The sequence below is a fragment of the Marmota monax genome, unplaced genomic scaffold, assembly GCF_021218885.2.
Source record: "Marmota monax isolate L192 unplaced genomic scaffold, Marmota_monax_Labrador192_F-V1.1 WCK01_AAM20220418_F8-fsc00157, whole genome shotgun sequence".
Classification (NCBI taxonomy): domain Eukaryota; kingdom Metazoa; phylum Chordata; class Mammalia; order Rodentia; family Sciuridae; genus Marmota; species Marmota monax.
Genome location: NW_026694573.1, coordinates 2,662,384 through 2,676,127, shown reverse-complemented (window position 1 = coordinate 2,676,127; position 13,744 = coordinate 2,662,384). Strand labels below are relative to the sequence as shown.

Below are 13,744 nucleotides of genomic sequence, written 5' to 3'. Positions count from 1 at the left end.
GAGGGTCATGAGAAAGTATTATGAAAACTATAATCTGATAAACTAGAAAATCTTGAAGATATTGATTGATACATTCCTGGAGTCATGTGATCTACCCAAATGGAACCTTGAGGATATAGAAAATTAATCAAACCCTTATCAAGTAATGAAATGGAAATAGCTATTGAAAGCCTTTCAATAAAGGAAAGCCCAGAACCAGATGGAGTCTCAGCTGAATTCTACCAGATGTTTAAATAAGGATTAATGTCAATGGTTCTCAAATTATTCCACAAAATAGAAAAGGAGCACTGCCAAGTTCATTCTATGATGACATTCTATGAAGACAGTATCTCCTTGATACCAAAACCAGACAAAGACACATCCAGAAAAAAAACCTTCAGACCAATATTCCTGATAAACATAAAAGAAAAATTTTGAATGTGACAAAACACATTCAAAAACACATTCATAAGATAATACACCATAATCAAGTGGGTTTCATCCCAGGGGTGCAAGGTTGATTTGAAAAACACAAATCAATAAATGTAATCCCCAATATAAAGAGAGTTAAGGACAGAAATCACATTATCATCTCAATCGATGCAGGAAAAAAAACATGTGACAAGCTTGAGCTATAGGGCTCTAGGTCTACAACTAAGCCCAGAGTGTCAGTGTCCCAAACTCAAGCCCACACTTGGGGTCTTACATTATCAGGGATCTGTCCAATTACTGTGTCAGACTGCTAAGGATAGTTAACAGAGAGTCCCCTGCTCTAGCTTACAGAGACTTTTAGGAAAATGGAAATACCCAGTTAACTAAGAAGATCTCTACCTAACAGAAGATTTCTACCCTCTGGGACATATTGAAAGGAATCAATAATGATGGTAGACCCAATTTCACTCCTGTGAATTTGCTAAGAGTTGCCCTGTGGCATAATATATGCTCTATTTTTGAGAAGGATCCATGTTCTGCTGAGAACAAAGTGTATCCTCTTGATATTGGTTGATATATTCTATATATGTCAATTAAGTCTAAGTTATTAACTGTGTTATTGAGCATAGAATCCACAAAAGCAATCCACAGTGCCCATTGCTCCAGGAGGCCAAGACATTATGTCTCCTCCACTGCCTACCCCAAAATGGAGCTGGGCAGTGTCCATTGCCTGATACACCTTACTCTCATATCTCCTCCATACAACCTTCCACCTGGACTCACCTCCTGGCTCCCTGTGTGGTTTAAAAGACAATCCTTGGAACTAAGCCTCCCTGATAGAGATTCCCTGAGAGGCAGTAGAGTAGGAAGCCCAGTGGGAAGAAGGAACTGCCATCTCCCTTGAAGGCACACAGAGTGACTTATCTTCCTTCTTCCTGAAGCAGACCAGAGCATTCTCCCCACACTCATAGGACCTGCCCGTGGGCCCCTGACCAGTCTTTTGGGGTCACTCTCTTCCTCTCATTCCTTCACTGACTTAGATTGCAAAAAAGAGAAAGGAAAAACATCAGTAAACATTGTTTTAATCTCAGGCATAATTCTAGAGCAATGTAGATCTGAGTGGAACTTTGAGAGGGAAGAGAAGTAAGACATAGGCAGATTCCTTATTCTTCTCTCTTGCCCCTCAAATTCTGCCCTAGACATATGAATGTAAATTTTTTCCTACAATTTCTGAGTTAGGTTTTAAAGTCTGGAGACAATTACAGTGGGTCATAAATGTATAGAATTTTATACATTTTTTCTAGATATTACAACTTATTGGACTATAAGTTTTCAAAGGAGTCCCTAATGATTCTCTGGATTCCAGGGGTGTCTGTTTTAACATCTCCATTTTTATCTTTAGTTTTATTAGGTACTTGATATATTTCTTTTTATTAGTTTGGCAAAGTGTTTATCAATCTTGTCTATATTTTCAAAGAACAAACTCTTTTTTTTTGAGAGAGAGAGAATTTTTTAATTTTTTTTTTAGTTTTCAGTGGACACAACATTTTTATTTTTATGTGGTGCTGAGGATCGAACCTAGCACCCCACACATACCAGCTGAGTGCGCTACCGCTTAAGCCACATCCCCAGCCCAGAACAAACTCTTTTTTATTGTTTTTTCTCTATCATTAATTTCAGGTCTTGTCTCTTTTTTCTTTCTTTCTACTGGCTTTGGGAATGAGTTTATTCTTGTTTCTTTTTTTTTTTTTTTGTATACTTCAAGATTCATTATTAGCTTATTTATTTAGGATTTTTTAAAATGTGGGTATCCATAGCTACAAACTCTCTTCTTACGACTGCCTCTTTGCATCCCAGAGATTTTGCTGTAATTCTCCAAAATTGAACCAAGAGGATATAAAACGCTAAATAGACCATTAATAAGTAATGAGATTGAAACAGTAATGTAAAGCCTTAAAACAAAGAAGAGCCAAGACCAGATGAATTCACAGCTAAATTCTACCAAACTTTTTAAAAATAACTAATGCTAACATTCCTAAAAATATTTCATGAAATAGAAATAGGGATATAGTGGTGGGGCTGTGCCTAAGCAGTAGTGCACTTGCCTCACATGTGTGAGGCACTGGGTTCGATTCTCAGCACTGCATATAAATAAATAAACTAAATAAAGGTTTATCAATGACTAAAAACAATTTTTTTAAATAGGGATAATAGTTCCAAACTCTAGGAAAGAAAAGAACAAAAAAATGACCTTGATAAATATAGATGCAAACACTCTCTAAAAACTATTAGAAAAATGAATTCCACAACACATTAAGAAGATTGTACATCATGATCAAATTGGTTCCATTTCAGAAATACAAGGATGGATGCAAACCAATAGACACAATACAACATATAAATGCAAAAAATACCAAATTCACATGATCATCTCAATAGATACCCAAAAAACCTTCAACAAAATTCAACACCCATTCATAATAAAAACCTGAAGAAACCAGGAATAAAAGGAACTTACCTTAACATCATAAAGTCTCTATATGAAAAGCCAAAACACAACATCATAGTGAAGGAGGAAAAACTAAAAGCATTTCTGCTGAAATTAGGAATAAGGCAAGGATGTCCACTTTTGCCATTCCTTTTCATAGTTTTTTTTTTTTATTTATTTATTTCAGTACTGGAGACTGAACCCAGAGCATGAACATGCTAGGCAAGTGCTCTACCACTGAACTATATCTCCAGCATTTCAACATAGTTTTTGAAACTTTATCCAGCGCAACTAAGAAAGAAAAGGAAATAAAATGGATACAAATAGGAAAGAAAATGGTGAGGAAGTCAAATTGTCGCTGCTTGCAGATGAGATAGTCCTATACTTGGATTAACACCAGTAGATTTCAAGAGCTGATCAAAATTCAGCAAAGAAGCAGGCTACAAAATAGAAAAAGCAATAAACTTTTCCATATACTAATAATGAATCTTCTTAGAAATAAGAAAAACAATTCTACTAACATTAGCTTCACAAAATAAACAATGAAATACTTAGGAATAAATCTAACCAAAGAGGTGAAAGATTTCCACAAGGAAAATTACAAAACACTGAAAAAAGAATTTGAGGAAGACAACAGAAGAGAAAATAACTTCCCATGTTCATGGATAGGAGGAACTAATATTGCTAAAATGGCCATATCATCAAAAGCAATATACAGAATGAATGAAATCCCCATTAAAATACCAATGAAATTCTCCTCAGATCTAGGGGAAAATCCTAAAATTTTTTGGCTAAAATATTCTGAGAGTATAAATTCGGGAAGATGGCCGCTGCGTACGGGGGTTGCTGAAGTGCTGAGCGTGGTGCTCAAAGCAGCGGCTTTAATAGAGATTTTGCACAGTCTGTTAGAGCTCCTTTCACCATTAATCTGTAGCGGAGCACTTTGCCAAGGAGCAGGAAGAACAAAGAAATCGAAAAAGAGACTCTTGGCTGCTCAGAGCCATGGGCGCTTTGCTCCCATCTGCTTCCTCTTTCGCTTCGCTCCGGGCGGAGAAGCTGAATGTGTAATCAGCAGTGGATTGTAAGTACCCGAGGCAAAGAAAGCTCAGTGCGCCCCGCCTTTTTTTTTTTTTTTTTTGAATATTTTTTATACAGGGAGAGTTTGTGGATTGGGATTGTTGGCGGGGCTGTGGTTTCTGTGCCGAAAATCCACTCCACGGGAGCCGCCATTTGCTTTCTGCTTGCTGTCTTGATGGCTCTGTATTCACTGTCCGGCAGCCGCACCTAGAGGTTGGAGCTGGGCTGCGTGCCGAGCCCTGTCCTCCGAAGGCTGGACTGCAGCCTCGAGCGTCTCGGTGGCCTGTTCGCCGCTGCACCTTCGGGCAGAGCCTGCTCTGGGGTCGTTCTGCACCCCCCTGCCAGGGGACCCGTGCTCCAGAGGAGGGGGACGGAGAGCCGCGGCTTCAGCCTCTTGGGCCCCTGGGGCCGGGCACCGGGCTGAAGAGCTGCGGAGGCCAGGGCGGCTCTGCTACGGTCGCAGACAAGCGCGGCGCTCGTGAGCGCAGCCCAGAGATGGAGGCGACGGCGGCAGGGTTTCATTTCTAGAAATCTGGACTGGAAACAGAAGCAGCAGTTTGTATAATCCCAAGAACTTGCTTATACCAGGAAGCTGTAAGGGCAACATGAATATCATTGAGGAGATGTAACATGGTGGCAGGCGCAGAGAGATCAAGTCTCTGACATCTTCAACTGCGCGGGCATAGGGAACCGTAAACTGTCTAAATGCTGTTTGCTCAGGATCACTAGGCAATGCTGAGCTGACGTGGATCTGGGGTGTACAGGCTGGGCCCCCTCAGAACACACACACAGAGCCCGAATCGGAGGCAATTAAGCTCCGGTTCGCCTGCTTCGTATGACTCAGCACTAACGATCCCGCTGAAATAATTGGCCGGCCCTTAGGAACTTACAGAGGTAAAAGCCAACCGAGCCTTCATAGGCAGTGGCCACAGGACTGAAACGGGGATTGGGAGAGACAGTCAGGACCCACCAGTTGCATTGGTCACCCGGCAAAGGGAACAAACGGTCACCATTTGCATGGGATACCACCATGGCAGAGAAATGGCGTCACGGGTGGAGGAGATAACTGCATTGAAACCAGCGCGACAGGTGTGTAATCCCCTAGTCATCTCTCTCCACACAGCAGGGAAAACTTAAGGGCCACTCCCAGCTCTCCTGTGAACGCAATAACCAGACCGAGGGAATCAGGAGTGGCGCGGGACTCGCGGCGCGGAACTCCCGGCTACTGCTCCCACCAGTGCTGACAACTGAGGTCTCTTGCACCAGCTACCGGGGGCATGGCTATAGGAGGGCAAGCAAATTCGCTGGGGGATCTCAGCCCCAAGCTCTACAAACTTAGGGTCTGAGGGAGGCAAACAGGGAGAGTGAGCCCAGGTGTTCATGAAAACAGGGCTCCCAGGAGCAGCAGACCTGGCGTGTAGCCAGTATTGTGGTGAGCGCCACAGGTGAGCACAGCCTGGCTTGAGGAAACACAAGACAAGGCCCTAGACACTCAGGATTGGAGACCCGCCCAGTCTAGGAGAAAGAGCTGCTGCACAGTGAATGGTTCCCACCTATTGAGAGGAGAAGCTTGGCCCAGTGGGCACAGCTCCACCTACTGGAAGAGAAGTTAATAGAACTCTAGGACTGCATTTATTATTATTATTATTATCATTTTTTTTTCTTTTCTTTTTCTTTTTTTTTCTTCTTTTTCTTTCATTTTCAATTTTTATTTGTTGTTGTTCTTTAACTTTTTTTCAATGTTTCTATTTTTTTTTAATTTTTTTATTTTATTATTATTATTTTTTTTAATTTTAATTTTCATTTTTTATTATCACTATTATTTTTGTTAAAAATTTTTTTTGTCTTATCTTTCTTTATTATCTAATCTTTGTTATTCTTGTTTCTTTTGTCTTTTCATTTCTTTTCAATTTTCTTATTCCCCCTTCCTTGAATTCTACCTGCCTACTCTCATTCTCTTTAGTGACTTCTTCCCTTCCCTTCTAATATCTTTCCTCTAAAGCATCAAATAAATCTATAAGAGTAAACAGTAACTCAGCAGTCAAACAGAACAAGAAGTAACATGAGCAGCATAAAAAAGCAAGGAAGAAAAGGAGTACAAACAATGAAGGACAGCCTAAATATTCAGGAGGACCTAGAGTCAGCAGAAAAATGGTCATATAAAGAACTCAAGGAATACCTTAGACAAATGGAATGGAACCTTAAAGAAGATACGAGACAGCAAATCCAAACAGTGAAAGAACACTTTGAAAATGAATTACATAGACAGATAAAAGAAGAAGTTAAGCATCTTTAACAGGAGATTGAGATTATAAAAAAAAACAAACAATAATTCTAGAAATGAAGGAAACGATAAACCAAATTAAAAACTCAATTGAGAGTATCACCAACAGAGTGGAGCAAGTAGAATCCAGAACATCAGATAATGAAGACAAAATATATCATCTTGAAAAGAGCCTAGCCAACTCAGAAAGGCTGGTTAAAAACCACGAGAAAAACATCCAAGAGATATGGGATAACATAAAGAAACCAAACCTACAAGTCATCGGGATAGAAGAAGGTACAGAGATTCAAACCAAGGGAATGAGTAACCTGCTGAAAGAAATAATTACAGAAAACTTTCCAGAAATAAAAAAGTAAACGGAGAAAAATGGCGGCGCCCGAGTCAGGCGTGGCACATGTTTCTGCGGAGAGCACCTCTCGAGGCGGGATGATGTCATTTCTCCTCCTCTGGTGAAAGCCAAGCCTCTTTGCCCACCATGAGCATCACCCCAGAGGTCAAGAGTCGTGGGATGAAGTTTGCTGAGGAGCAGCTGCTAAAGCATGGATGGACTCAAGGCAAAGGACTAGGCCGGAAGGAAAATGGCATCACCCAGGCCATCAAGGTGACTCTGAAGCAAGATACTCATGGGGTGGGACATGATCCTGCCAAGGAGTTCACAAACCACTGGTGGAATGAGCTTTTCAACAAGACTGCAGCCAACTTGGTAGTAGAAACTGGGCAGGACGGAGTGCAGATAAGACGCCTTTCCAAGGAGACCACTCATAATCGTCCCAAGCCTAACATGCTGTATCAGAAGTTTGTGAAGACAGCCATGCTGACTTCAGGTGGAGAGAAGCCAGACAGAAACTTGGAGAGCAGCAGTGATGACGACAGCCAGGGGCCCAGACCCCCAAAGATCCTGACTGATGAGATGCTGCTCCAGGCCTGCGAGGGGCGAACAGCACACAAGGCTGCGCGTCTTGGGATCACAATGAAGGCCAAGCTTGCTCGGCTAGAGGCCCAGGAGCAGGCCTTCCTGGCTCATCTTAAAGGCCAGGTCTCTGAGGCCTCTCAGCCACAGTCTGAAAGCCAGCCTCCCAACCCCCACAAAAAGAAAAGGAAACAGAAAGAGCCTAGAGCAACTGAGCAGAGTGTGGATGAGGAGCACCCAGAACACACTGAGCACAGCACCAGGAAAAGCAAAAAGAAGAAAAGACGACATCAAGAAGAAGAGGTCTCAGATGAGAGAGGGAGTGGAGAGGACGAGGCCGCGGGGCCCAGTGGGCTCGAAGAACCCGGGAGCAGAGAGCAAGCCCGTCAGTCTCTTAAGAAAAGGAAGAAGAAGAGGAGGCAGCACCGTGAAGGGGAGGAGGGAGAGGAAGAGACGGGGGTGTTGGGTGGAGAAGGAAGAGGGAAGGATCCTGCAAGTGGTGTCGGGAGAAAGGAGGTGACGAGCAGAGCGCACAGGGGCCCCTGCCGCAGAGACAAGAAAAAGAAAAAGCAGCAGTGGCATGAGGAGGACTTGAGCGTGGCTGATGGGGATGGGGAGGAGACTGCTCCCGAGGGTGCAGCCAGGGAAGCAGGAAGCTCGCCCTGCGGTAACAGAAGCAAGAAGAAGAGACAGCAGTGCAGGAAAGAGGAGGAGGTCTCGGAGGTAAGCTGTGAGGGTGACAATGACAGGACTGAGGAAATAGAGAACAGAGGTAAGAAGAGGAGGCGGCAACAACTCAGGGAGGAGAGAAGGCGAGTCAGCACTGACCAGAGCACCACAAAGAAGAAACAGAAGAAGAGAGACTGAAGGCCTCTCAAGCTGGAGTCAGTTCCTTTTCAGTTGTAGCCTCCGAGACCATGGTCAGCATCCTACAGGAGGAACCCCTCCCAAAGAGGAAACTGAGCTCAGGGACAACAGTCTCCTGCTGGAGACAAGTGCTGCGTCTTAGTCAAGGGAGTGGACATGGTCTCTCCTACTCTCCCTGCAGCCTCCAACCCAGAGACATGAACTCAAGTGCCTCCTGGAGCCAGGCAGCTAAGGAACAAGGTAGACAGGGGCAGTGGGAACAGGAATATAGACAGGCGCATCCCTACCAAAATACGCCAAAATGCAGACTTATAGGAAAGGTCTTGGCTTTTAAATATCATGAAGGCTAAGAAAAACACAAATTTGGGGTTATGGGCTATATTCAGCTCATAGGTTGCTTGTTTCTAACACTATACCAATTGACTATAAATAAATATGAACTTGAGCTCCCAAAAAAAAAAAAAAAAGTAAACGGATATACAAATTGTAGATGCATACAGGACACCGAGCACACAAAATCACAGTAGACCAACGCCAAGACACATTGTTATGAAGATATCCAATATACAGAACAAAGAGAAAATACTAAAAGCTACAAGAGAAAGGAGGCAGATTACATTCAGGGGTAAACCAATAAGGTTAACAACGGATTTTTCATCACAGACACTGAAAGCGAGAAGATCCTGGAACAACGTATTTCAAACACTGAAAGACAATGGATGCCAACCAAGAATTCTGTATCCAGCAAAATTAAGCTTCAGGTACGATAACGAAATAAAAATCTTTCATGATAAACAAAAGCTAAAAGAATTTGCAGCCAGAAAACCAGCATTGCAAAGCATCTTGAGCAAAACACTACAAGAGGAAGAAATGAAAAACAATAACCAAAACCATCAGTGGGAAGTGCCTCTATAAAGACAGAGGGCGGGGGGAAAGCTAACCATGGAGAAACAAACTAAATTAAAAAAAAAAAAAAGAAGAAGATAAATAATCAAACATGGCTGGAAGTACAAACCATATATCAATAGTAACTCTAAACATTAATGGCTTAAACTCTCCAATAAAGCGACATAGGCTGGTAACATGGATTAAAAAAACAAATCCAACAATATGCTGCCTCCAGGAGACACATCTGATTGGAAAAGACATACACAGGCTGAAGGTGAAAGGTTGGGAAAAAATATACCACGCACACGGTCCTCGTAAACAAGCAGGGGTGGCCATCCTCATATCAAATAAAATTGACTTCAAGACTAAATTAATCAAAAGGGATAAGGAAGGACATTATATACTGTTAAAAAGGAACCATTCACCAACAAGACATAACAATTATCAATATTTATGCACCAAATAATGGTGCTGCGATGTTCATAAAACAAATTCTCCTCAAGTTCAAGAATCAAATAGACCACAACACAATAATTATGGGTGACTTCAACACACCTCTCTCACAATTGGACAGATCCTCCAAACAAAAGCTGAATAAAGAAACTATAGAACTCAATATCACAATCAACAACCTAGACTTAACTGACATATATAGAATATATCAACCATCATCAAGTGGATATACTTTTTTCTCAGCAGCACATGGATCCTCCTCAAAAATAGACCATATATTATGCCATAGGGCAACCCTCAGTAAATATACAGGGGTGGAGATAATACCATGCATTTTATCTGATCATAATGGAATGAAACTGGAAATCAATGGTAAAAGAAGGAAGGAAAAATCCTACATCACATGGAAAATGAACAATATGTTACTGAATGATCAATGGGTTACAGAAGACATAAAGGAGGAAATCAAAAAATTCTTAGAGATAAATGAAAATACAGACACAACATATCGGAATCTATGGGACACAATGAAAGCAGTTTTAAGAGGGAAATTCATCGCTTGGAGGTCATTCCTCAAAAAAAGGAAAAACCAACAAATAAATGAGCTCACACTTCATCTCAAAGCCCTAGAAAAGGAAGAGCAAAACAACAGCAAATGTAGCAGAAGGCAAGAAATAATTAAAATCAGAGCAGAAATCAACGAAATTGAAACAAAAGAAACTATTGAAAAAATTAACAAAACTAAAAGTTGGTTCTTTGAAAAAATAAATAAGATCGACAGACCTTTAGCCATGGTAACGAAGAGAAGAAGAGAGAGAGAACTCAAATCACTAACATACGGGATGAAAAATGCAATATCACAACAGACACTACAGAAATACAGAAGACAATTAGAAATTATTTTGAAAACCTATATTCCAATAAAATAGAAGATAGTGAAGACATCGATAAATTCCTTAAGTCATATGATTTGCCCAGACTCAGTCAGGAGGATACTCACAACTTAAACAGACCAATAACAATAGATGAAACAGAAGAAGCAATCAAAAGACTTCCAACCAAGAAAAGCCCAGGACCGGATGGGTATACAGTGGAGTTTTACAAAACCTTTAAGGAAGAATTAATACCAATACTTTTCAAGTTATTTCAGGAAATAGAAAAAGAAGGAGCTCTGCCAAATTCATTCTATGAGGCCAACATCACCCTGATTCCGAAACCAGACAAAGACACCTCAAAGAAAGAAAACTACAGACCAATATCTCTGATGAACCTAGATGCAAAAATCCTCAATAAAATTCTGGCGAATCGGATACAAAGGCACATCAAAAAAATTGTGCACCATGATCAAGTAGGATTCATCCCTGGGATGCAAGGATGGTTCAATATACGGAAATCAATAAATGTTATTCACCACATCAATAGACTTAAAGATAAGAACCATATGATCATCTCAATAGACGCATAAAAAGCATTCGACAAAGTACAGCATCCCTTTATGTTCAAAACATTAGAAAAACTAGGGATAACAGGAACTTACCTCGACATTGTAAAAGCTATCTATGCTAAGCCTCAGGCTAGCATCATTCTCAATGGAGAAAAATTGAAGGCATTCCCCCTAAAATCTGGAACAAGACAGGGATGCCCTCTATCACCACTTGTATTCAATATAGTTCTCGAAACACTGGCCAGAGCAATTAGACAGACGAAAGAAATTAAAGGCATAAAAATAGGAAAGGGAGAACTTAAATTATCACTATTTGCAGATGACATGATTCTATACCTAGAAGACCCAAAAGGGTCTACAAAAAAACTAGAACTAATAAATGAATTCAGCGAAGTGGCAGGATATAAAATCAACACGCATAAATCAAAGGCATTTCTGTATATCAGCGACAAAACTTCTGAAACGGAAATGAGGAAAAACACTCCATTCACAATATCCTCAAAAAAAATAAAATACTTGGGAATCAACCTAACAAAAGAGGTGAAAGATTTATATAATGAAAACTACAAAACCCTAAAAAGAGAAGTAGAAGAAGATCTTAGAAGATGGAAAAATATACCCTGTTCATGGATAGGCAGAACTAACATCATCAAAATGGCGATATTACCAAAAGTTCTCTATAGGTTTAATGCAATGCCAATCAAAATCCCAACGGCATTTCTTGTAGAAATGGATAAAGCAATCATGAAATTCATATGGAAAAATAAAAGACCCAGAATAGCAAAAGCAATTCTAAGCAGGAAGTGCGAATCAGGCGGTATAGTGATACCAGACTTAAAACTATATTACAGAGCAATAGTAACAAAAACACCATGGTACTGGTACCAAAACAGGCGGGTGGACCAATGGTACAGAATAGAGGACACAGAGACTAATCCACAAAGCTACAACTATCTTATATTTGATAAAGGAGCTAAAAGCATGCAATGGAGGAAGGATAGCATCTTCAACAAATGGTGCTGGGAAAACTGGAAATCCATATACAACAAAATGAAACTGAATCCCCTCCTCTCGCCATGCACAAAAGTTAACTCAAAGTGGATCAAGGAGCTAGATATCAAATCAGAGACTCTGCGTCTGATAGAAGAAACAGTTGGCTCCGATCTACATATTGTAGGGTCGGGCTCCAAATTCCTTAATAGGACACCCATAGCACAAAATTTGATAACAAAAATCAATAAATGGGACTTACTTAAACTGAAAAGTTTTCTCTCAGCAAGAGAAACAATAAAAGAGGTAAATAGGGAGCCTACATCATGGGAACAAATTTTTACTCCTCACACTTCAGATAGAGCCCTAATATCCAGAGTATACAAAGAACTCAAAAAATTAAACAATAAGAAAACAAATAACCCAATCAACAAATGGGCCAAAGACCTGAACAGACACTTCTCAGAGGAGGACATACAATCAATCAACAAGTACATGAAAAAATGCTCACCATCTCTAGCAGTCAGAGAAATGCAAATCAAAACCACCCTAAGATACCATCTCACTCCAGTAAGATTGGCAGCCATTATGAAGTCAAACAACAACAAGTGCTGGAGAGGATGTGGGGAAAAGGGTACTCTTGTACATTGCTGGTGGGACTGCAAACTGGTGTGGCCAATCTGGAAAGCAGTATAGAGATTCCTGGGAAAGCTGGGAATGGAACCACCATTTGACCCAGCTATTGCCCTTCTTGGACTTTTCCCTGAAGACCTTAAAAGAGCATACTACAGGGATACTGCTACATCAATGTTCATAGCAGCACAATTCACAATTGCTAGACTGTGGAACCAACCCAGATGCCCTTCAATAGATGAATGGATAAAAAAGAAATGTGGCATTTATACACCATGGAGTATTACGCAGCACTAAAAAATGACAAAATCATAGAATTTGCAGGGAAATGGATGGCACTAGAGCAGATTATGCTTAGTGAAGCTAGCCAATCCCTAAAAAACAAATACCAAATGTCTTCTTTGATATAATGAGAGCAACTAAGAACAGAGCAGGGAGGAAGAGCAGGAAGAAAAGATTAACATTAAACAGATACATGAGGTGGGATGGAAAGGGAGAGAAAAGGGAAATTGCATGGTAATGGAGGGAGACCCTCATTGTTATACAAAATTACATATAAGAGGTTGTGAGGGGAATGGGAAAATAAACAAGGAGAGATATGAATTACAGTGGATGGGGTAGAGAGAGAAGATAGGAGGGGAGGGAGGGGGGATGGTAGAGGATAAGAAAGGTAGCAGAATACAACAGTTACTAATAGGGCATTATGTAAAAATGTGGATGTGTAACCGATGTGATTCTGCAATCTGTATTTGGGGTAAAATTGGGAGTTCATAACCAACTTGAATCTAATGTATGAAATATGATATGTCAAGAGCTTTATAATGTTTTGAACAACCAATTAAAAAAAAATAAAAAATAAAAAAAATAAATAAATAAAAGTATAAATTCCTAGAGATTGAATTGTTGGCACATTCTGAATTGTGACAGATATCGAAATGTGATAGATATCAAAATGCCCTCAAAATGACTGTACTAATTCTCATGAACAATGTATAAGAATACTTATTTCTCTTTCTCGTTGACAATAAAAAGGAATGCTAATGCTAAAAAAAAAATAAAATAAAATAAAATATTCTGAGCAAAATTAGTAAAGCTGAAGGCATCAAAAGCCCAGACTTCACGGTTTGGCATTGGCTTACAAATGAATCAGCTATCTGACTCATTTGAAACCATTGGAATGGAATAGAAGACAGAGATGAAGACACACAATTATTGATTTGAATCAGAAGTCTTTGATATATTTTGAGTCTTGAAGGGTGAAAGATTGTGATCTAATTTTAATCTTTTTATATGCATCTC

At 40.3% G+C, this 13,744-nt stretch overlaps 1 protein-coding gene across 1 annotated transcript; it reads left to right on the top strand.

The window, feature by feature from the left end:
* Positions 1-6,629: 6,629 nt before the first annotated feature.
* On the top strand, positions 6,630-8,482 carry LOC124077020 (G patch domain-containing protein 4-like). Its single transcript, XM_046421199.2, has one exon. The coding sequence runs from the start codon at positions 6,736-6,738 to the stop codon at positions 8,035-8,037; it is 1,302 nt and encodes a 433-aa protein (XP_046277155.1). The 5' UTR covers positions 6,630-6,735; the 3' UTR covers positions 8,038-8,482.
* The last annotated feature ends 5,262 nt before the right edge of the window (positions 8,483-13,744 follow it).

What these genes read in the sequence shown, in the direction of transcription:
- LOC124077020 (XM_046421199.2), top strand. Translation starts at nt 6,736, where the DNA reads ATGAGCATCACCCCAGAGGTCAAGAGTCGTGGGATGAAGTTTGCTGAG.